The 24,184-nt window shown below is 46.6% G+C and overlaps 1 protein-coding gene and 1 long non-coding RNA gene across 7 annotated transcripts in view; one reads left to right on the forward strand and one right to left on the reverse strand.

The window, feature by feature from the left end:
• Window positions 1-7,818: 7,818 nt before the first annotated feature.
• Window positions 7,819-11,041, reverse strand: LOC125175970 (uncharacterized). Its single transcript, XR_007156075.1, has 3 exons — window positions 10,911-11,041; window positions 9,545-9,702; window positions 7,819-9,259 (listed from the first exon to the last, which is right to left on the reverse strand). It is a non-coding gene; the product is annotated as an uncharacterized LOC125175970 (long non-coding RNA).
• The window catches only part of YAP1 (Yes1 associated transcriptional regulator), a 114,270-nt gene continuing 100,478 nt past the window's right edge, over window positions 10,393-24,184 (forward strand). For 2 of the 6 annotated variants that reach the window (XM_047876648.1, XM_047876652.1), the window contains exons 1-2: window positions 10,397-11,039; window positions 14,276-14,526. In XM_047876648.1, the coding sequence (XP_047732604.1) occupies window positions 10,728-11,039; window positions 14,276-14,526 (563 nt within the window). In that variant the 5' untranslated portion in view covers window positions 10,397-10,727. Of the gene's footprint in view, window positions 11,040-14,275; window positions 14,527-24,184 lie in introns of all 6 variants that reach the window. The other 4 variants (XM_047876651.1, XM_047876653.1, XM_047876654.1 and 1 more) reach the window with 4 other exon arrangements.

Raw genomic sequence — 24,184 nt, forward strand, 5'->3', positions numbered from 1 at the left:
AGACTGATGGACAGAAGCTGGCTCTGGGGGTGTGAGTGCAGGTGTGGAGTGAGGGAGGGGAAGGGCGGCTGAGTAAGTGCACACATCTCCTCCAGCTGCCCGCAGCCCCGTGTTCCTTCCACACACTGGTATAGTCTGGATGCAGCCATCCTGTGTGGAAGCGAATACGTAGCCTGGGAGTGCGCCAGGACAGACCGGTCCCTGGAGAACGCAGCCTGCAGAAGCAGGCTGTCATCTGCTGGCGTGAGAGACTGCATGGTGACAAGTGACAACAGAATGATTTTGGGGACTTAAGAGAATTTTTCAGAAATTCTGAAAGTTACTTGAGGGAAGAAGACTGACAGGATTACAATTTGGACACTTCAAAAGGGGGCTTAGGCTGAAGACCAGAGAACCTGGGACACCGAGGTCCCACGAGCAAAAACAATACAGAGGTATAGAAACACAAAGTGGTTTTTGGGGGCGCCTGGCTGGCTCAATTGGAAGAGCATCCAACTGTTGATCTCAAGGTCATGAGTTTCAGCCCCACATTGGGTGTAGAGATTACTTAAATGAACCTCACACACACACACACACACACACACACACACACACGGTGGTTTGGGGGACATGAGTATAGCTGGCTAGTTGGAACTGAGGATGTTGTCCAGGAGTTCTGGACAATAGCAGAGATGGATTGCTGAGGACTTGGTCACTGAGGGCTGTGGGTGCAAAACTAGGAAACTTAAATCCTCTCTTTTTGAAAGATTTTATTTTTTTTAAGTAACCTCTACCCCCAACTCCTGATCTCGAACTCCCGACCCTGAGATCAAGAGTCACGTGTTCCGCTGACTGAGCCAGCGCAGTGCCCCATAATTTAAGTCTTTTAAGTAGGTGATGTATAGTAGTCATTAAAGACTTTTGAGCAGGTTGGTCGCATCGTAAAAGTGGTATTCTGGAAAGATTAATCTGGCAGTGATGAAGTGGGGTGAAGAAAGTCCAAAATCCAAAGATCAAATAGATTATTATAGTTGTCAAAGCACAGAACTGACTGATCTGAGTAGGAAGGGAAACCTTTCAGTGGGTCACGAAGTATGTGACAGTGGAACGCTCACCAGAAAAAACCAAATATGGCCCCAAACAGTTAGCAAGTGGCTGTATTATGGTGTGTTGTGTATCTGGTGGCAGGATGGGGAAGTGGGGCTGTGGTAGGAAGTTGTGGTCAGGAGGGGAAACCCCTCATCCTGCCTGTCGCTCAGGTCCCCACCCCGGGCTTGGAAACCGGAGTCTTGTCGGTTCTTACAGCTGCCCGGAGGCTTCTCAGTCATCTAGTCAACCGGCAAGTATTTGTTAAGAACTGGTGTCACTTATTCTTTAACAAATGTTTATTGATTGCCTCCTATGTGCTGGGCACTTTCTAGACACTTGCAGATACGGCAACGAACAAAACAGACACAGTTTCTGTGCTCGAGAGTTTATATGCTGGTGCCGCAACAGGGTTAGGTGTGGTGAGGGATAAAAAGATCTATCCAATTACTCTCAACAAGTGTGCCCTTTTGTTGGAGACATGCCACACTCACAGGTCTTAATTTTTTTCAATCTGATGGGTGTGAAATGGCATTCATTATTTTAATTGCTCTTTTTTTTATGAGGTAGAGCATCATTTTATATATTTTCTTGATCACGTAGATTGATTGTCATGGGCACCCCCAGGGTTGGGAACCACTGCTCTACTCTACTTCCTTAGTTTAAAAGAAAGAGAGAGAAAAAAAAAAAAAAGAAAGAGAGAGCACGAGAGAGTAGATGAAAACGGAAGAACAAAGGAAAGAAGAAAAGGCAGGGAAGTATGCGGTCTCCCAGTAAAAGCTGCGTTAATTAGCACTAGAAGCGGCGTTCAGGGCCACATTTAGCAGCGTCCACCTGGCAGATGGCGGCTGCTGGCGCACCTGGGAGCCTCTGATGTAAGTTTCCGCCTCCTGACTCGGGGTACACGTCAGAGTTCACTGGCACAGGCAGGCTCCACTGGGTTGGAGGAAGGTTGAAACTTACCATTCCTGTTTGTCCTTTTTTTTTTTTTTTTTTTAAAGAGAAAAAATTGGTCACTGGGCTGGGCTTTAGCAAACACTAGGCCTCGGCAAATTACGTTTCTTACTTTTTTCATTACTAGATCGGTGCGAGAGAGAAATAGTAAAGTGAAGACCATGCGGACAATAGAAATTAATTTTTATTCAACCAAATTCTTGACCAACTGTCACCCTGTATTCCCTTAACATATTGTAGAATAAAAGTTATTTTGCTTAGAAGTACTTTGTACATCTACAGTTAGACCTACCACCAAATCCTGAGGGAGGCTGGAGCAGTCGGGAGTCAAGGATGATGCATCGTGAGAGGCTTTCTTGAAAAAGGAGTTGAAGTACACTTCCTTTATTTTTAAAGTTTTTATTTGAGAGAGAGTGGGGGGGGAGGGGCAGAGAGAGAGGGAGAGAGAGAATCCCAAACAGGCTCCGCAGCTATCAGCACAGAGCGCAAGGGTGGGGCTCAGTCTCACAACCGTGAGATCATGGCCTGAGTCAACATCAAGAGTCGGATGCTGAACTGACCGAGCCCCCCCGGCCACCCCACCACTATAAGACTTTAAGCAAGGGACTGGTGTACATTTTTAAAACTGGAAAGATCACTGTGGCTGTTGTACGGTAAACAGGCATGAGAGGACATGGGGAAACTGTCACCATTTGGTGAGAAATGGACCCACTTTGAGCAAGGATGGTGTCAGTAACGACAGAGTCATGGGCCGAGTTGTGTCATCCCCAAAGCTCCTACGTTGAAGTCCCAAACCCCTGTGTCGGGAGGTAAGGCCTTCAAAGAGGAAATTACAGTAAAATGAGGTCGTGTGGCGGGGTCCTCACCCCACCCGACTGGTATCCTGATAAGGAGATAAGGACACAGAGACCCCAAGGGAAGGCGCGTAGAGACACCAGAAACTAGCCGTCTACAAGCTGAGGGGGACCTTGGGAGCACCCACCCTGCGACACCTTGGGAATGGATTTCTGGCCTCCAGGACGGTGGGAACGTTCATTTCTGTCATCACACCCTGTGCTACTTTATTCTGCAAGCCTCACCACATGAGACCTAAAGGAAATGGATGTCTTACACTCGAGTTTTAGGCCCAGAACCAGTGTTACTTGATGGACTGAATTAGGGGTGGGGAATGGAGATTAGAGAAGTCAAGGATGACTCTCAGGTACCTGGTTTTAGTACTTTTAGAACAAATGTACTCAAAATGTTTGACAAGAAACAATCTTAGAAATAAAAGGGCAACATTGGTTGAAGGCCTTGAAATCTGGAAAAGAAAGATGGAAATTATTTTTTTCTGAGTTGCCTTATTAATCACAACTACATGTTTTATTTATGTTCCGGGGGTTTGTTTTGTTTTGTTTTTTAAGTAGTTGTCACAACCGACATGGGGACCCAACTGAGCAAGCCGGACACCCCAAGAAAGATGGGAATTAAATGAAATAGGATATGGGCGCCCAGCTGGCTCAGTCAGTACATCATGGGACCCTCAATCTCAGGTTGTGAGTTCAAGGCCCATATTGGGTGCAGAGACTACTTAAAAATAAAATCTTTAAAAAAAGTTAAAAAAATTAAATGGGATAACGTATGTGCAAATGTCAAGCAAATATAAGTCATTGTTGTTGACTTTACCATAGTTGTTGTTAGTGTCTGATACACAAGAATCTACTCTAGGTTGTTCTGGGAGAGCAAGGGTGGGACCAGCACTTGAGGGAAATGGGTATAGAATCATAGAAGATTGATGGGAGCAAGAAAGGCCAGAAGGAGCCTGGGAGACCAGCCAGGAATTGGCTGTAGGAATCGAGGTGTAAGCCGAGTAGTGTGTGATGTCTCTGGGAAGGTCAAAGGCACTGGAGACATTTAGTAAACATACATGTATATATTAAACAGCCAGAAAGGAGATGTAACTAAAACACCTGCCATTTTCTACATGGTCAGCAATCTTACCAAATTTCCTTCCTTCCTTCTTCTTCTTTTTCTCTCTCTCCTTTTCTTTCTTTCTTTTAATGTTTATTCATTTTTGAGAGAGAGAGTGTGAGCGGGGGGGGGTGGGGTGGGGGGGTGGGAGGGGGAAGGGTACAGAGGATCTGAAGTAGGCTCTGAGCTGACAGCACTGAGCCCAATGCGAGGCTCAAACTCACGAACCATGAGATCATGTCCTGAGCTGAAGTCGGGCACTAAACCGACTGAGCCACCCAGGGGCCCCTTACTGAATATTCTTAAAACCTTCTTGGGGTCAAGATCCATGGCTAGCACAATGCTTTGTACGAAAACACAATAAATTTTGTAGATAGGTAATCTACCACACTCTCCTCCTTTTTTTAAGGTAGTAGTATGGTGGGATACCTCTGGACCAGGAACTGGATATTCTTGCTCTGCCACGGAGGAGCTGTATGGTTCTGGGCCATTTACCCCAGTGCTGCCCAACAGAGCTTTCTGAGATAAGGGGAGTGTTCCAGACCTGTGCTGTTTAATCCCAAAGCTACTAGCCATGTGTGTAGCTATTGAGCTAATAATACTAGCTTGAAACACGGCTAGTGTTATTAAGAAACTGAATTTTCTCTTTAGTATGTGAGTAGGGGTCACCACATTGGAGAGTGCAGGTCTCTCAAGACGCTGAGTTCCTCTGTGTAAAAGGAGAGAGCTGGGTGAAGCGATCTCTTTGGCTTTTAGTTAAAAAATGCTGTCGCTCCAGTTCAATACAACCAATTCATGCATACATTGTAAGGGTTCAAATTTTGACCTCCCAAAACAAAATATTATTCTTAATGTTAAATTATACACTTTCACACCTAGAAAATATGTAAATAATTTAAATATGTAAGTGATGTAAAGTAAATGTGTAAATAATGATGTTCACAAATGGTAATCACATATAGATGACGTTGTGTTTAGTGCAGCACAGTTATCTTACTGAGAAGAACACGGGGTCCCTGCAGAGGGTTCAGAAGACTGCAAGGAGGTGGTGAAGGACTTGATTAAGAAACAAGACACTGGGTAAAGCTTAAGGAACTGGTATTGTTCAGAAACAAAGACTCAGGGAAGACTTATTAAAAATTACATTCACGTTTACAGAGGGTTATTAGAAATGGTGTCCAGATGTTCTCCACGTATTAGAGCACTAGAAACATAGGTTAAAGAGGAAATAAGTTAGATATCGAGAGGCGCTTTCAGAGAGTTTCGTATATTAAATTCTCCAAAGAAATTGAATGGTTTTTAAACATTTCTTGTGCCACATATCATGTTGAAGATACACATGTATCAAAACAATAGTCATGGGGCTCCTGGGTGGCTCAGTCAGTTGAGCTCCAACTCTTGATTTTGGCTCAGGCAGGTCATGATCCCAGGGTCATGGGATAGAGCCCCGTTGGGGCAGAGTCTGCTTGAGATTCTCTCTCCCTCTCTCTGCCCCTCCCCTGCTCGTTCTCTCTCTCAAAATAAATAAAAATTTAAAAAATACAATACTCACATAATATTAAAATATAAACAATTTGGAGTCAGTATTTAATGGATCTTTTAAAATAAGATTGTCAGCTTTCTGACAAGATTCAAGACATCACTTTTGGAGATCCTTTACAACATGATTTTTTTAATTACCAAAGATATATTATGTGCTAGATACAGATATTTATAGAATAAATAATAAGATTAAGGGGATACTTAGCTATAAAACAGTGAAGATGATATTTACAAAGCATGTTACTTACTATTTATAGAATAAAAACAGAATGTGAAGTGTAATATAAAGTTCTCAACATTAGCACGCATCAGAACCACCTAGAGGGGCTTAATAGGGGCTCAATCGGTTAAAACCCCAATTGTTGTGTTCACCCCTGGAGTTTCCGTAGGTCTGGGTTACGGCGTGAGAACGTCCATATCTTAAGTTTTCAGTGAGGCTGCTGCTGGTTCGGGCACCACACCTTGAGAACCACTGACAGAGAACATGGTGTCCTCAGTATTTTTAGAAGTCACCTTTTCATTTCCAGTATAATTTAGTAAGTAGAGTACATGATGAGCTCTAGTAGCCTTTACTTTCAAGCCTGGACGTGGAAGGCGCATGCTCTGTACTATGCGCAGCCCCAGGAAGGCTCTTTGAAACTTCTAGGATGTGTCCCACAGGGGTCTGCCCTAGGCTGGTGGGGCTTCGTACTCCAAAGTTTTTCCCATCTAGCTCTCAGGACTCCCATACAGATAACTAGAGACAGATTTTATAATAAAAGAAATCTAATTAAATGATTATTTTTAAGTAGACCCCATAGCCCCTGTGGGCACGAACTCACGACTCAGATCAGGCGTGGCCTGCTCCACTGACTGAGCGGGCTAGGCGCCCCTGATCTCGGGATTCTTAAGCCGCATGACGCCATAATAAAAACTCATTCATACTTGTTTTTATGTACTCTCCATTATTATGCTGTGAAATAGGCATTATTACACCAATTACTGTCCCGGCCCGGCACATAATCGGTCCCCTACACGTAGGTAGACAAATGTTTCACGAATTTTCACCTGCTGTGAGCCAGATGCACAGTTCGCACCTGCGACAAGACCCAGAAACAGAACAAGCCCGAGCTTGGAGGTTATTGAAGCCAAGAGCGCACAAAACCCGAAGGTGGTCGGGCGAGATCTCCAGGTTCAGTAGAAAGGGAGGCCTCGAGGGGCGCCTGGGTGGCGCAGTCGGTTAAGCCTCCGACTTCAGCCAGGTCACGATCTCGCGCTCCGTGAGTTCGAGCCCCGCGTCGGGCTCTGGGCTGATGGCTCAGAGCCTGGAGCCTGTTTCCGATTCTGTGTCTCCCTCTCTCTCTGCCCCTCCCCCGTTCATGCTCTGTCTCTCTCTGTCCCAAAAATAAAAATAAACGTTGAAAAAAAAATTTTTTTAAAAGAAAGGGAGGCCTCGGGACCCTCAGACGGACAGGGGTGGGTTCTCTCTCCCTCTCTCCCTGCCGAGTCTCAAGTCAGACCCTCCAGCCCTTGCGGTATGAAAACCCCTAAAAATATCTTGTCCCATCATATGTTTTCCTAAACAACTCTGTATTTGGAATGAGATTCTGTGTCTTCATACTTTCATCCTGACTTCCCAAAGATCAACCCAGCTTTGTCCTTAACAGTGAACACTATGACCACATCACTGTAAACCACCACTTATTGGTTAATAGAAATAAAAATTTCCTTAGGTAACAGGGGTCCTAAACCCCTTTATCATTCTGCGTAAGTAAATCTGACAACACTTTTGAACTGCCTGAAATTAACTACACTATTCCTGATGGAGTGTTTGAGCTCTGGAATCTGACAGGCAGATTCAGATGTAGATCCATGTTCTAGCAGTACAACTTTAGCCAAGTTATTTAACTTTTGTATGCCTGTTTCTTCATCTAGGAGAGATTTTTTCTTTTTTTAAAGAGGATTGGAAGACCCTCATGAGGTCTGCATCCATACACTTATTTGTTTCTAATGTCTATTTACTTAAGAGAGAGTGCATGGGGGGGGGGGGGGGGGAGAGAGAGAGAGAGAGAGAGAGAGAGAGAGAGAAAGAGAAAGAATCCCAAGCAGGCTCTGAGCTGTCAGGGCCGAGCCCGACATCCCACAAGCTGTGAGATCATGACCTGAGAGGAAATCAAGAGTCAGATGCTCAACCGGAAGAGCCACCCAGGTACCCCAGGAAATTAATGATTTTAACATGCACTGATTGCAATCCAATACAGTTGTATTCACAGATACACCAGATAATTACAAAATTTACTTAAATATTAATTCATAACCCATTGCAGACAGTATCACTTGGTAAGAGGACGTTTATTTAGAGTTGTACAAAGCATGCCTTCTTGTAATCACGTACGTACATCTCTGGGATGATGGTAAACTGGTGACTGGACTAGTGCAGTTATATAGATCTTGTTCAGTGAAATACATGGGGAATGGAATTGAAGGCAGGGATGATTATGAGGTTGAAGGAGTGAGTTATGATTTCTAAACTGAATTGGGAAAGAAGTGAGAACAAGGGAGTGACAGGCTGGTAGAAAAGAGGGAGACAATGCTATATGAAGCGTGAGTGATGAAACCAGAGAACCAAGTGGTTATTAAAAGAATAGTATAACAGACCCTGATTTCCCAACTGGCGTATTTCTGAATATGACCGTGTGGACACAGGACCTGGTGGCTAAGGTGGAGCGGACAGGAAGGTCCACTGGCATGGATGGAGTGCAAGTCGTTGTAGGAGTAGCATTTTGAGACAGTGACCTACACGGACACTGAAGATCATGATCTTTTTGTGACGAGCATCCCGTCTCCAGTGCCTTAAACTGGGAATCGCTCCAAAAGCAGAGCTGGAGAGGAAGAGAGGGGACCAAGGACTGAATGCATGTTACCTTTATCCCTTATTAACCTGTGACTGAAATTTTATAGATAAAAAATAGTAAATGACAAAATCTTGGTTAGTGTACAGAAGTACTCAGAGAACATAAAATCACTCCTGTTCCAATCCACTCATCACAGGAATTTTGTTCTCAGTTTAATGGGAGATGTAACAATATTGAGCAAAGCAACCTCTGCTGTACCCTGAGCCCTGTAACTGGTGTCCCCAGCCACAGAGGTTCTAGTTAAGGGACAGCTGCCATTAAAGCCCTAGATTTTCTATCACTTTGGTTCTTGAAAGTTTAAGTTTTTAATGCACAGTTTCTGCCCACAGGCTTTGTGTAGATTGACTATTGGATGTGAGGGGAAGAGACTGACAGTAGGGTCCCAGAGAGGCCGCAGCACAACACATGGGGCAAGTGATCAATGACAGGTACAGAGAACTCCCCAGATGCCCTCAACTGGGGGAAGGGCCGACTTTATGCCCACTGGCTCATTTAAGGCTTCAACAATTGAAGTAGGTGTTATTACTCTGACCCCAATGTTAAATTAAAGAACAGGAAATGAGTAATGCGCCCAACGTGTCATAGCTACTAAGTGGAGGAAATGGGATCTGAACTCACATCTCCCTAACTCCAGAAGCTACAAGTTTGTGCTTAAATGGTCTTGACATTTGGGGCTGGGGAGAAGTCCCAGAGGCGATCATGGGTCTACTGACGCAGATCCCTTCGGAGGAAAGTGGGGTCCGAAGCAGTGGGGTGGAATCTGGAGTGCGCAGCCTCCCTTCTGGCCTGCCCGGACCACACCAGGTGATGGGTGATAGCGATCCCTGCTCAGAATTCTCCAGGGCATGTCCTGGCTGGAGGAAGACATTATCTCGCTGCTCAGGAAATTTTTTCTTGCTCAGTCCTATTTTTTATACATCTGTTGCGCTAACATTACAGAAGAAATCATTTAAAAAGCTAGATTTCTCTAGCATGGGCTACTAGCTTTAAAATCAGAGTGATGTTGCACAACCCTGTGAATACACTTAAAAATACTGAATTGCTTAAATGGACGGTCTGTATGGTATGCGAATCACATCCCAATAAAGCTGTTTTTTAAAATAGCAGATTGAATGCATTTAAAAGCAAATTTTCATTACTTTAGAGTGATTTCGATGGCCTCCTCGCATACAGGACACTGCCACAGGAGAAGCAGGCATCCAGAGCCCCCTGTGCCTGGCGTAGGGAAGAATGCGTGTAACCTGAGTTCAGGCCTGATTTTTTTCTGCGGCCCAGGATGTCATGACTAGGTTCCAAGCTTGAATGCAAATTAAAAAAAAAGTTTTCACTTAAAAAAAAATAAACACTGAGTCTCCAAAACTCCTCCCATCCGGGGGCATACAGCCACTCCCCCGCAGTCCCCCTCCCCCCGACTGCCCGCACCCGGGCTGCCGCCGCCCCTCCCCCCTGTTCCCTCCCCGCCCCCCACCTAGGTCCCCGGGGTCCCCCTACCCCCACGCCACCCCCCCCCACAACCCGGGTAGCCGGGCTCCAGTACCCGCGCCTGGGCCCCCGGGTCGACCCCACACCTGGGCCCCTGTCCCTCCTCCCCCTGGATTCCCCCGATCCTGCCCTTGGGCCCCCGCCAGCCCCCCCACCTGGGCCCTCCCGCATCCGCACCTGGGTCCGCGCACCGGCCCCTGCGCCTTGGATTCCCCGGCACGCGGGCCCCCGCGCCCCCTCGGATTCCCCCCACCTCCGCCCCCGCGCCCCCGGATTCCCCCGCACCCGGGCCCCCGGGGTGCCCCCGCACCCGCACCTGGGCGCAGCCCGCCCGCCCCGCCTCCCCGGGGGCCGCGCGCGCGGGTGGGTCACGTGCGGCGGGCCGGCGGGGCGGGCCGGGCGTCTGCAGGAATGCGGCAACTCGCGGGCGAAAGTTCCTGCGCGCGCCGGCCGCGGACCCGGGGCGGGCGGGCGCGCAGAGGAAGGAAGGGCCGCGAGGAGGCGGGGCCGACGCGCCGCTCGGGCGGGCGGCTCTCTCAACTTTAGTTTTGGCGTCGGCGGCGAGTTTCTGTCTCAGTCGGGCGCAGCCGCCGCCGGGGGAGAGAGAGGGGAGGAAGGAAGGAAGGAACTCCGGGAGCCGAGCGGGCAGCGGGGGAGGGGAGCCCCCGCCGCCCCTCCCGAGCGCAGCCGGCGGGGCCGCGGGGCGCGGGCGGGGGGCGCGGGGTCGCGGCCTGTCCCCCCCGGCCCCGCGAGCGCCCAGAGGGCCGCCGCCGCCGTCCCCCCCCCTCCACCCCCACCCCGGGCGGAGCCCTCGGCCGCGTCGTCGGGCCGGCGCCAAGCATGGACCCCGGGCCGCCGCCCGCACAGCCCCCGGCCGCCCCCGGCCCCCCGGGCCCGCCGCCCGCGCAGCCCCCGCCGGGGCAGGGCCCACCGCCCGCGCCCGGGCCGGCCGCACCCCCGGGGCCACAACCCCCCCCCGCCGGCCACCAAATCGTGCACGTCCGGGGGGACTCGGAGACCGACCTGGAGGCTCTCTTCAACGCCGTCATGAACCCCAAGACGGCCAACGTGCCGCAGACGGTGCCCATGAGGCTGCGGAAGCTGCCGGACTCCTTCTTCAAGCCGCCGGAGCCCAAGTCCCACTCGCGGCAGGTAACCGGGGATGGGGGGGGCGGGGGGAACCGGGGGGGCCCCCTCCCCGAGTCCGGCGCCGAGGTTTGCCGTCCCTCCGAGGTTCGCGGCGTGGCGGCGGCCTCGGGGGCCGTGCGCCCCCTCTTCCTTTCTTCTTTTCTTCCTCCCTGGGGCTCCCGGGGGGTTGGCGGGACGGGCGGGGGAGGGGGAGGAAGGAAACGGTGGGGGGCGGCGGCGGCCAGGCCGCGGTGGGTTCGCACAATGCGCGCGCGTCCGCGCCCCGCACCTCGGTCGCTGGGACGCGGGCGGGGGGGGGGGTGGCGGAGGGAGAGAGGAGAGGGGGCCGGGGGGGGGGTAGCCGGTCAGGACGGGAATGCGAGGGGGAGAGAGGGAGCCGGGAGAGGGGGAGGGGAAGAGGAGAGGGGGACCTGGAGGGGGGCCGGCTAGGACTGGACGGGAGGGAGAGAGGAGAGCGGGCGGGGTGGGGGGGGGGAGATGGGGCCGGGATGGGGGAGGGGAGAACCGAGGGGGCCGGGGGGAGGGGCGGCCAGGACGGGACGGGACGGGGGGGGGGGTGGCGGGAGAGAGGGGGCCGGGATGGGGGGAGGGGGAGAGCAGAGTGGGTCAGTGGTGGAGGCGGCCAGGACAGGGTACGAGGAGAGGAGAGAGGGGGCCGCGACGGGCTGGGGGGACAGGAGAGGGGCTGGCCTAGACGGGAGGGAGGGGGAGAGGAGACGGGCCCTGGAGGGGGGGAGGGGCCGGCCGGGACAGCCGCGGGGAGGGAACGGGGAGAAGAGAGCAGAGAGGGGCCGGGGCGGGCGGAGGCGGCCGAGTGTACAGGCCTGGGTGGGGGGGTCGTGAGGGGGGGTCGGGGGTAGGAGGGTCCGGGAAGTCCGGCCTAGGAGGGGAGGGGGAAGGGGAAGAGGGTCCGGGGGAGTCCGGCGGAAGAGGGGAGAGGTGGGGTCCCGAGGGAACGGAGGTGGGGGGCGCTGGCGTCCCCGCGGTGAGCGGCCGAGGTGGCGGCGTGGAGCGCGGGCCCCTGTCCTGCGGGGCACCTCGGGCCATCCGCGTCTCCGGGGGAGTCGGATAATTGTTCTCTTGTTTTGCCCTGTTGCTCGGGGTGGGGGTTGGAGCTGGGCGCCTGGTTTCTGGCTCTTTCTCCCGCCCGCTCCCGAGAGCGCCCGGCGGCGTCCAGGCTTTCCTGGAAGGCGCTGCGGGCTTAGCGCGGGGGCGGCCGGGCGTCGGGTCCCAGGGGGGCCGTGCGGGACTCTGGAGGGGGCACGGGGGGCCGGGGGGGTCCTGCGGGGCAGGGGGGCGCCTCGGCGGGCGGGGGACGGGATCTCCCCCCCCCCCCCCCCCCCCCCCACGCCCGGGACCCCGGGCGCTCTGTGCGGAGCGGCGGTGACCAGCCGGAGGCCGGGAACACGCCGCCGGGAGAGTGTTCGCATTCCGACGGTCTGGGTCCTCCGGTTTGGTCACGTCTTTTCTTTTTTTTTTTTTTTTTTTTTTGAAAAGAACTTGCTGCAGGCTAAGCTTCAGCGTAGGAACTTTGCCCAAACGTTAATTGGTTTTCCAAATACTGCGACGTAGTTGGTGCAGTAACTCGATCGGGAGGAAGGGTTCTGGCCTCCGGTCCCCCCGTTGGCGCTCTCCTGCCGCACAGCTCGGGGTTCAGGGCCCAGAGAAACTCCTTGAGTTGCTGGCAAAGCCCCGGGTTAGGCCGGAGCGGGGAACCGCCGCTTCCTTTGTGAGAGGTCGGCCCAGGTGTGCCGTGCCCCCTCCTCCGAGCCTCGTGTGGGTAGAGGTGTGCTCCGATGCAGGTTACTTCCTGCGCTTGGAAAGCGTAACCCACGCAGGAAGATGAACTTCCCATTTTGTGGCATCTGTAGGCCACAAAGAATTGCAACGGAAAAGTTGCAAAAAGAAAAGAAAATCTTTTAGTAAATGACTACGAGAATTTCCGTCGGCAAGTTTATGGATTCATACTATTCGTAATCTATAGTTTTGTTTGGTTTAGATAAGTTTCTTAACCAGGTGTTGTGCATCTGCAAATTTGATTTTTATTTCTGCTAGGGATTTCCTAATTCGAGTTTATGCTGATCAAGAACTCAGCAGTCCAGCTGATTTTAAGGCATAAGTGCCTCAGCTGATTGCTTCCAGTCTTTCCCATATGAATCTAGGAAATTCTTACTTTAATAACCAAACCCAAATTCTAATCAGGAATTAGCTATGCTAGATTATGAAAAGTATGAATGTGGATCGTAAACAGTGCTGTTCACAAACTATTGGATATAAGTTCATTTGTGTATATATCTATAGATATACAGATGTGTATATGTATGTGTGTATATATATATACACATATCTATAGATGTAGACATGTATGCGAGAAGCTGTTTGCAAATGAGAAAACTGAGGCTTGCGGAGACTGATATGATCTCTGTCACACTGGCCAGTTTGGACTGGAACTCAGATCTTTGGGGTCCGCTTGGAAAGTTTTTTCCTGCCATTCTATACTTGTAAACATGTAAGTGTGTATATTCTTACTACATTGCAGTTAAATTGTTGACATTTTTATCGTCTGGGTACAACTGCGCTGTTGTTTTCATTTCGTTAGGTGTCTGTAAGAACATTTGAAAGATCCTGAATCTTTCACATTCATTAAAAGTTGTGCAGTTTGTGATGGCTTTACTGATGGCCTTTGTCCATAGGGAGAAAAAAATGACAGTTGTCCTGCGTTTAGGGCTTGGCTTAGGAAAAAAACATTGCTTAAAACCCAGTTGAAAAAGAAAAGAAAAAGAACGCATAGTTGTTACTCTTTGGGTTGTGCTCTACCGGGAACATTTTAGGACTCAGAAGAGCACCCATGCTGCCTTGCTCTTTTAGAAATTTGAGAATTTAGAAATTTAGAAATTTTAGGATTTTTAAAATTCAACATATCTTAGGAATGTTCCATCCATTTTGTACTATTCTCCTCTAAAATCTGTAGAAGGTACATGTAATGTATACTAGGTGGAAATTAAGTTAGATGGACTGCTGCTAATCAGTAAAGTGACAAATGTTTGTAAAAGTGCACATTGAAATCACATAAACCATTGAAAAATACACAACTATAAACCTACATTCCTTTGTGTTGAATTTTAAATTTTGCCTTGGTGCTTAGATACTTGGTTGCAATGAAAATCTTGTCAAGGAAATTTAAAGGGACCCCTTTAAAAACCATTTTTAAGAAATTTTCGTTTTAATCTTCCTCGTAGGCCAGTACTGATGCAGGCAGTGCCGGAGCGCTGGCTCCCCAGCACGTTCGAGCTCATTCCTCCCCAGCTTCCCTGCAACTGGGGGCCGTGTCTCCTGGGACACTGACCCCCACTGGAGTGGTCTCGGGTCCCGCGGCTACACCCACTGCTCAGCACCTACGACAGTCTTCTTTTGAGATACCCGACGATGTCCCTCTGCCCGCGGGCTGGGAGATGGCAAAGACCTCTTCTGGTCAGAGATACTTCTTAAAGTAAGTGGCAATGATGGCGGGAGAGTTTTCTAAGAAGAACATATTTTGGAAAACACAGTAAGGTGATACCGGGATGTAAAATGTCACTTATGTTTATTTTACTTTATATTTATGTCAGGCTTATTTTTATATACGTGTATTTTTCAGTTGGATATGACCTAATTGCATTCTTGAGCTTGGGTAATATTTTGAAAACTCGATTGATTCTTGGTTTGGAGACTTTTAATAATCTTTTGTGGCAGTTGGGGTGTTCTCATTTTGTCTTTGTTCCAAACCTATTAATGAGCTTGGCTTAAAACTGAAACAATACTCTGAAAAGTTTCAAATAGTGAGATTTACAGGCTGGCAAAGTCTAGGGAGATGGAGGGCACGACTCCGAGTTTCAAGTGCACCTCTCACTGGTGCAGTAGGACTTAGGGAGTCAGATCGCACAGCACTTTAGATGGAGACATGACAGACCCTTTAGCTGCAGTTTGATGTGATTTATTTCTCCTCCAGCCCTCGCCCCCCCCCCCCCCCCCCCAAATGTAAAGAGAAGTTCACTTTTTCCTGTTGGACACAGTCACTCCGTGGCAAACTTCATTCAAGGTAGCAGATCCTCAAAACAAAATCCTTCTCTTCTGGGAAAACAAAAACAAGGCTACTATTTATTTTTATGAGCCCTTTTGTCATTAACAGAATGGCAGTATCTCATTAAGTCCGAAGAGGTCAAAATAGAATTGTATCCTTTTTCGCTTTGAATTTGTAGGTAAAACCTTTCTATTTTTATCTGGCTTATTGGTGCATGTTATAAACTGAAATTGATGTTTTTAAAAAAGTTGTTGATCAGATTGACATAATAAAGTGAGAAACGATCCTTTAAGTTTTGATGGAGATCTGTCTTGACGACCTCCTCCTAAGGCAAATGTAACATTTATTTATTAGCTCAGATAATACAATTAGTGATACTGTTTTATTGTGTGAGTCTTAGTATTTTATGTTGTTTGTCTTTCAGGGTGGGGTTGTTGGTAATGTAAGATAGGGTTTTGAGACCTGCTTGTTTAGAAGAGCAGAGAAAGAAGTTAGATCTTGAGAAGTTTCTACTCTTTTTTTGCCCCCCTTTCCTGTAATATATTTCCTTTTAAAATTCGTTTTCTGGTGTGCTGGTATCCATTTCAAAGGGTCAGGTTTCAACCAGAACAATAAAGGGCCTGAGACTGGAAAGTACACACAAGTCTGGCAAACTCATCTGCATGAGCAAGATGGACGACCAAAGTAAATGATTGAAAGAGCTGCTAGCTGGGAGGGATGCATCTTGAAGGGAAAAGGAATGGAAACAAACCAAGTCGTTACAAGGAAACAGAAAAGCTATACTTTCTGAACCTCTCCCTGCTGGGTCCTATGCTGACCTGGGGAGTTGTTTTTTGTTTTTTGTTTTTTTTTTTTTGGTTTTTTTTTTCAGCACTTAATAGCCTGCTTGTCTCCTGTCTTTAATTGATGCTGTAGCTAAAAGTATAAGGTTTTTTTTAAAGAGCAACATCTATGCTCATCTTAGTCTTTTGTATCTTGTAGTAATTGCTTATAGGTGACATCTATCTGCCTACATTTTCAGTTACTTTGAGCTGAAAGAATTATTCTATACATTTATTTTTAAAAGTTTCCAATGTATTTTTCTTTGGGAAGAAATATGTCTCTTAACGATATTGATAAAGATATGATAAGGAGGGATATACACAAACACACCACACCACCCTAAATACCGCAATTGAATGGGTCTGTAGGGATGGTAAACCAGTCCAAAATAATATGGAAAGGTATGCCGTATGAAAAATGGTTGTAGGAGTGGAGAGAAGCTTACCTGGAAAAGAAAAAAAAGAGAGAAAACATGATTGTTCTTGAATGGAAAAAAAAAGAACAATTAAAAAACAAACAAACATGATTGTTCAAGATTTTTGAGGCTCTCTCCCATGGAAGTGAACTTGGGCTTATTATGTGATACGAAACATGAGCGTTTGGGACTCCATGGAATAATTTTCTCCTATCGAACCTTTCAGAAATACAGGATTTTTTCTGAGAGGTAGATCTTTCCCAGTAAAAGCAGGCAAATCATGAATTAATTGGTACTTGTCAGGAATTGTATCGAGGGCCCCTAAGCATTGGTTTGTGGAAGATAGGTCCTGTGGGCTTATAAAATTTTATATTCTTTTAAAGAGTGTCTGCTTTACACCAATATGTAATTTGAAGAAGTTATAAAAAGTTCACATCCAGTTGTTAGCTCCTTTCATGATGTTCTGGGTTGGATGAGTTGCCATAATAAACAACTTACTTTGGTGTACCGTGCAGGTAAAGGGATTAATCTGTCCTGTGAGTCAAAGATGATGATAAATGAAGCTTTTGGAGCCAAGTTGCTGTTGTCCAAGTTCATTTTTATCCTAGTTTTGATGTTTTCAAGTTACAAAGTACATAATTGATTGAGATTTATACTTGGCATGAAGAAATCTGACTATGAATGGTTCAAACATGGAAGGTGATGTAATTTGATTGAAAACTTAGAAGTGTTGACTTTGGAAACTGTTGCCTTGTGATCATAGATGAATGACTTTTTGAAGTCACTTGGCCTTTAGTCTCAAGGCAGGATAATTACTGAAGGATTGATCATTGCAGATTTGAGCCCCCCGACCCCCCACCCTCCCATAGCGAAGTGAGCTGTTCCCGAGGAGAAGAGCGATCTTCGCTCGACAAGCGCGACCAGTGCAGTAGGTGCTACTCTTACCAGCACCACGCGTTCGGGCTCTGGCGTGATTGTGAGGATGGTGGGAAAGCTCAGTCTGTGTTTTATGTAATATTTGTGCTGCCGAGGTAACGGTTTTAAAACTAATTTCTTCAACATTGTATATTGGGCTTTTATTGTACAGGAATCGTTGGTCTGTGTTACTCTGAGAATTGCTGCCTTCTTCAGCTGTCTTAGAGTTTTCCTACAGGAAATGGTTCTTCAAGTAGGTGGTCAACAACTTCCTATTTCTTTATAAGCTGCTGAATAACTTCCTGAATTAGTATTCTATATAACATGTCTGGTTACAAGGAGTGTTTTTACTTCTCACATTTTATTTTATTGAATCTGATACCGTGTAGCTATTAATGGTAATAGTTACAAAAAATTTCTTGTATATAATGTACTGCGTGGAATTACGATTTTAGAAATTTGATAAAGTGATCGTAAAAGTTTGTGAGTTTCATTGTTTTAATAACGTTCTAATTTTTAAAGGTCATTTTGTTTCATTTATATTACTTGTCATTTTCTGAATAATTGGACAGTGTTTTTAGTCCTTGAAGGTTCAAGGTTTCTTGTGGCTGTGATTTGATTAAAAGTTATATTACCTGGTTTTTTATATGTAGGTAGGTATGTATGTATGTATGTATTTATTTATTTATTTAGTGAGAGAGAGAGTGAGAAAACGAACATGCGAGGGGAGGGCCAGAGAGAGGTAGAGACAGAATCCCAAGCAGGCTCCACACTCAGCTCAGAGCCCGAAGTGGGCCTTGAACCAACGAACCCAAGAGATCATCACCTGAGCCGAAATCAAGAGTCTAACACTCAACGCCTTGAACCACCCAGGTGCCCCAAAAGTTATATTGAGTATCTTAATCCACAGTTTTAAGAAGGTATTTTTCCGGAGATCTTCAAACAGCCAGTATTCCAAGATTAAATGAACTTGCCTTGCAGATGTTATTGGTAACTGTAATTGGTTTGTTCCTTTTTTTCTTTTTCTTCCTTTTTTTTTTTTTTTTTTTTTTTTTTAGCTACGTGTTATTTCAGGAGTGAATGTTCCACTGCCCTATTTAAATTTTTTTTTTTTTTTCAACGTTTATTTATTTTTGGGACAGAGAGAGACAGAGCATGAACCGGGGAGGGGCAGAGAGAGAGGGAGACACAGAATCGGAAACAGGCTCCAGGCTCTGAGCCATCAGCCCAGAGCCCGACGCGGGGCTCGAACTCACGGACCGCGAGATCGTGACCTGGCTGAAGTCGGACGCTTAACCGACTGCGCCACCCAGGCGCCCCACCACTGCCCTATTTAAAGCTACCTCAGAAATGTATCAGTTCAATGAGATGAATTAAACCCTTTCCTACTATAATTTGACGTTTGCTTCCCCGATTCTCTGCACCCTCGCCCAGTAGAAGACTAAAAGCATAATATATATTGTTACCATAATAAAGCTGAGATGTTTTTCAAAGGAACAGCTTCATAAAGAATAAGGCTGTTCTGTTTTCTGGTTTCGTGATGTGTTAAGTGTGACCCAATGATTTCCCATTAAAAATGAAGAGCTTGGAATATTGCCATTAAATGTCAATTGAGCTGCAAAAGCAAAACAAAAACAAAGCCCTCAAATTGCAGTCACAGAGTGTTTTCTCTGTGAGGGGAGGGCCGATGTCTGCCCATCCCTCTGTCCTGCTTCTCTGTCCTGCTCCCTGGTGGTGGAGGGGGGAGACGGGAGTGTGCCCCCACCCTCTCTGCTCAGTAGGTAGCCATCCAGGGAAGAAAGGCTGTGGGATTTACGCGGAAAAACTGGAGACCTTGTTGAGTACAGGGGCAGAAGAAAAACACTTTGGAGGTAGCGGATGTGACAGAGTAAATAGAACATAGAGATTAGTTTATTTCCTGAGGAGAATAATGAGCAGTTTTTGTGTGAACTAAGAAAGATCATTAACAAACCAGCTGTGAAATACAGCAAACTCCCAATTGGCTGCAAGATGGTAGGCTAATTTTCTATAAAAAATAACATTCAAAAAAATACTCCTTGCCAAAAGCCTCGTATTAATTAACTTAAGAAAAAAAAGGTAGGTAGCATTTGAATAGTTGAAACTTAAGAAAAAGTGTTTTTGAAATCTTGAGATCAGTCCCCATAAGTAATGTGGAGTAATAAGTTTCACTTCATAGTTAGGAACACAGTGTAACGTAAAATACTATTGCTAGCATAAATCTGAATTGCTTTTTACCTTAAGGTTTTTGGAGACAGGCACATTTTAAGCCTGACCTTTTAGTTGTCAAAAACTAAAGTTCAGACTTAAAGCAAAACCAAGTGAAGTCCTTTTAAAAATCAGTTTAAGATTTAAGATTATGTATACTTAATTTGCTGCCTTCAGTAATATTATAGTTTAGTCATTAATTACGGCTCGGAAGTTGAATAACGGTTGAGTGGCATTGGCTAAAGGGAGGCGAGAGGCCTGACAAGCTGTGCGGTTCGCCAGCGGTTCTTACAGAAGGGGCCCCGGGTTCTGGGGTGAACTGGAACTTCGGGCCCTGAAGGGACATCGCTGTTGTTAGGGAGAAGAATTGTGTCCTGGTCCTGCGGCACCAGGTGTCCCCGGGAGCAAGTACTGGGGTGGGGGTGGGGGGGAGCACTTCTGTCTGCGGAGGGCTTGACCCCCGCTAAGAGCAAACAAAGAAGTTTGGTTTAAATCACAATGGTCCTTTTGCTTTTTCCCTTTAATGTTTTAAACCAGAACAAGTGGTCAGTAGTTTAATCCTCGTTTGGCTCTTAGCATGAGAAGAATCATAACCTTTCATAGCATCAGTTGATCAGATGTTTCTCTGAATAATGTGGAAACTTAACAAAATACTGCAGCTAGGGATGTCTGAAAATACCGACATTTTCAGCTTTATTTGGCCGCGGCCGGCACGTCTCCCTCTGCACGGGTGCTGTATCACTGGACTTAGCAAATTCTTCAGTGGCGTTCTGATTGGGGAGCATTGAGGGTACATTTTGTTAGAAGCTCTATTTTTCCTCTTGCAGTTACTTGCTTAACCTACAGTGAGCAGGGTTTTTGTTTGTTTTTAAGGTAAAGGCTATATGAGACCTATAAGTACATTAAGAGAGATGTGCTTTTTGGCATAGATCTTTTGGTGTGGGGTTTGGAGTAAAGATGGCTTTTTTTATTCAGGGTGCTCCCACGTGCTCCCATAGAGCTGAGTGTGGACCACAGAGTTGTTTGGAATTTACCTCATCACATGTGCTGAAGTGCCTGTAAGGGCTGGTGGACTTCTGGGGATGAGCTGAACTAAACCCTGCCACCCAGGAGGAGGGGACGTGGGGACTCCTCTCCCTCTCCGTGCGAGCAGGAGTGTGGGGTTTTCTTTTATACTTACAAAACTGTCCTTCCTCTTCTTCCCCGTGCGTCTGATTTTGTGGATTTTTAGTAAGGTGTTTGTTTTATTATAAAAATAATGCGGGTTCATTAGAGAGAATTGGAAAGTTCAGGAAAGGGGAAAGTAGGGGCGGAAACTCCCAGATTCTTCCACGGGGAGTCTCATATCTAAGTATATATTTTGGTATTTAACTTTTAGTGGAGGAACATATACGTAGAATTAGAAAATCTCTTAGTAATATAAGGTTAATAAAGAAAAAAAGGCATTTCTCGCCCACTTTTCTTTTTTTAAGTATTTATTTATTGATTGATTTATTTATTCATTTATTTATTTATGAGAGAGCTCAAGTGGGGGAGGGGCAGAGAGAGAGAGAGAGAGAGAAGGAGAGAGAATCCCAAGCAGGCTTCCACACTGTCAGCTCAGAGCCCAATGAGGGTCTCAAACCCACGAACTTGAGCTGAAACCAAGAATCAGATGCTTAGACGGAGCCACCCAGGCGCCTTAGCCCACTTTTCTTTATCTCAGGCTTGCGTTCTCCAGAGGCAAACACTTGGAACTCCTTAGAGATCTGTTCCCTCCTCACATATGTAAGAAAACTCCTTACTTATAAAATGTGCCCCACTGCTGTCCTTAAAATTTCTGCATCCCCTAAAATCCGTTGCTTAATCCTCACAGTCATTTGTGTAACTTTTTTCTTTTTCTTAAAAAAAAAAAATTTTTTTTTAATGTTTATTTTTGAGAGAGAGAACGAGCGAGAGACAGAACATGAGAGGGACAGGGGCAGAGAGAGAGAAGAGACACAGAATCTCAAGCAGGCTCCAGGCTGCTCTGAGCTGTCAGCACAGAGCCCAACGAGGGGCTCAAACTCACGGACAGTGAGATTGTGGCCTGAGCCAAAGTCGGATGCTTAACCGAGTGAGCCGCCCAGGCGCCCCTGTGTAAGTTTTTTCTTAAGACCCTTTGCGCTGTATATGAGTTTCTGAACACCTCTGATATTTTCTTGGAATTGTTCATTGCCTGGTTTCTTCGTTAGTATTTTCGTTGGTGTTTTGCCCCATTGGAAACAGACCTGAGTGCTCTGTGCCCCTGCTCTGGACTGGCTGCTCCATTCTGTCCTCCTGAGGTTCCCGTATTGCCCTTCATGGTTGGGTTCTCTCTTTCCCACTTTCCTGGGTTTGCTCACTCCTAGAATTGGCTCATCCTTTAGGAGTTTCCTGAGGAAAGGGGTACATGGTAGGTAACTGCATTGAGATCCTTTATGTCTAAAAAGATTTCTGTCAACATTTGGTGGGCAGTTAGGTTGTAGGTAAGGTATTTTCTCTTGGAGTTTCGAAGGCCATGCTCCATTTTAGTTTAGCTTCCTGTTTTGTTATTGAACAGTTCAACCCATTGGGCCTCCTTTGGGGATTTCAGTGGTGTGTGTTTGTTTTATTTTTTAGTTTTTATTTTAGAATGAGAGCTGGGGAGAGGAGCACAGGGAGAAAGAGAATCTTAAGCATGCTCCACACTCAGTGCAGAGCCCAACGCAGGGATTTTAGTATTTTTATTTCTTTCTTTTTTTTTTTTTTTTTTTTTTGGCGGGGGGGGGGGGGTGGGGAATCTTGAACTTCAAGATATGCCTTGGTATGTGCCTTTTTTTATTCACTGTAAATATTTCATGGCTTGGAAAGTCAGTCTCCAGTGTGAATGTGCCCCTTGAAGATGTGTGGTGAATTGTCTGAACTGCCCTCTGGTCCTGGGAAAGCTTTCTCTTATTAGTTCTTGGATAACTTCTTCCAGTCGGTTCTGTTTTCTTTTTCTGGAATTCCTGCTAATCAAAATAACTCTTTAATTGTCTTGTCTTTTCTCTGTATTTCTTCACTTATCCTTTAGTTATGTCTTCTGGAGGATTCCTTTTCACTTAGCTTTTAATTTTTTAATCATTGTTTTGTCTTTTCCCAAAAAGCTCTTTATCATTCTTAATTTCCAGAGATTCTTTTGCTGCACTCATTGTTCCTTTGTTGTTTGTAATGACATGCCATTCTTAATTTCATGTGTGTAGTAATATCTCTCTGACGATTTTATAGTGGGTGTGGTTTTTTCTTTTTTTTTCTTTTTTTGTCTGAGTATGGTGGATGTTTCTTTCTAAATTTTCATCTGCTTCTATTTCTTAAGTGGGCTTCACTGTAGAGGGAGAGAGCTGGGACCACCTGGGCCTGCCTGTCAGTATCTAGTTAGGTTCTCCTGTGGTGGCTGGTTTCTCCAGATAAACATCTGCCAGTCCCTCCCCAGCAGACAGTTGATGGTGATGTGTGTGAGTGCCCACCACCAGCATTTGAGAACAGAACAGTTTGGGGCCTGCGGGGTTTTCTCCCTTCTTGGTTGTGCTTTGCGAGTGTCTGAATCCAGAGCCTCTGGGTTCCTCTCTCTGTAACATAAATTTTCCATCTCCTGCTTGGGCCAGGGAGGGGAGCGTGCAGTAGTTTTTTTTAAAGTTTTATGTTGGGGCGCCTGGGTGGCTCATTCGGTTGAGTGTCAGACTCTTGATTTTGGCTCAGGTCATGATCTCACGGTTCGTGGGATCGAGCCCCGTGTCAGGCTCTGTGCTGACAGCGTGGAGCATGCTTGGAATTCTCTGTCTCTCTGCCCCTCTGCTGCTCATGCTTGCACACCCACTCTCTCTCAAATAAAAAATAATAATGAAAAAATTAAAAGGTGTATGTAAAATGAAGTTTTGTGAATCCAATTTGTAATTATTAGGTCGACTCTGTAAAGGTGCCACGTTTCTAAGCCCAGAACAATGATGACTGACCGTTTCATATGATTTGACCTCAATATCCCGGATCACTTTTTAATGAATACTTAATTACATGCTTTTACTAGGCATGTGATCAATTGCCTTTGTCTCGTTTAATGATGGTTTTGCTAGTTTACATCCTAATGTGTTAGATTTTCCTAAAGGTGGGACTGTATACTTGGACAGCAGAGTTGGCGTTGCGCATTGTGTGAATTTTGTTCAGAGGCATGGATTCTGAAATAATGTGTGGGGCAGAAGCACTGGAGACCTGATTTCCTATTCCTGTATGTGACAGTGGGGCCACGCCTGGTTTGCATTGGTGTAGACAGTGGTAGGATAATGGGGATATTTGTGCATATCTAGATTGATTAGATGTCCTTGGTGTACTTGTGTAGATTAGCCTCAGACGTGCATAACTTGGCTTTGAGTTAGTTTGGGTGTTAGCTTTGCCTAAGTGCTCATTCTTCAGTAGACCATTGTATATGTCCTAAAACAACATAGAATATTTTCTACTTGTGATATAACCATGGGAGTGTAAGTAGTTATAATTTCATGAAAACTGGGTTTATTTTTATTTTTATTTCTTTAATGTTTATGAGAGAGAGAGAGCGAGCGTGTGCGTGCACACGCATGAGCGGGGGAGGGGCAGAGTGAGAGAGGGACACAGAATCTGAAGCAGGCTCCCAGCTCTGAGCTGTCAGCACAGAGCCAGGTGCGGGGCTCGAACTCACAAGCCGTGAGATCGTGACCTGAG

The sequence above is a fragment of the Prionailurus viverrinus genome, chromosome D1 (assembly GCF_022837055.1).
Source record: "Prionailurus viverrinus isolate Anna chromosome D1, UM_Priviv_1.0, whole genome shotgun sequence".
NCBI classification, from domain to species: Eukaryota; Metazoa; Chordata; class Mammalia; order Carnivora; family Felidae; genus Prionailurus; species Prionailurus viverrinus.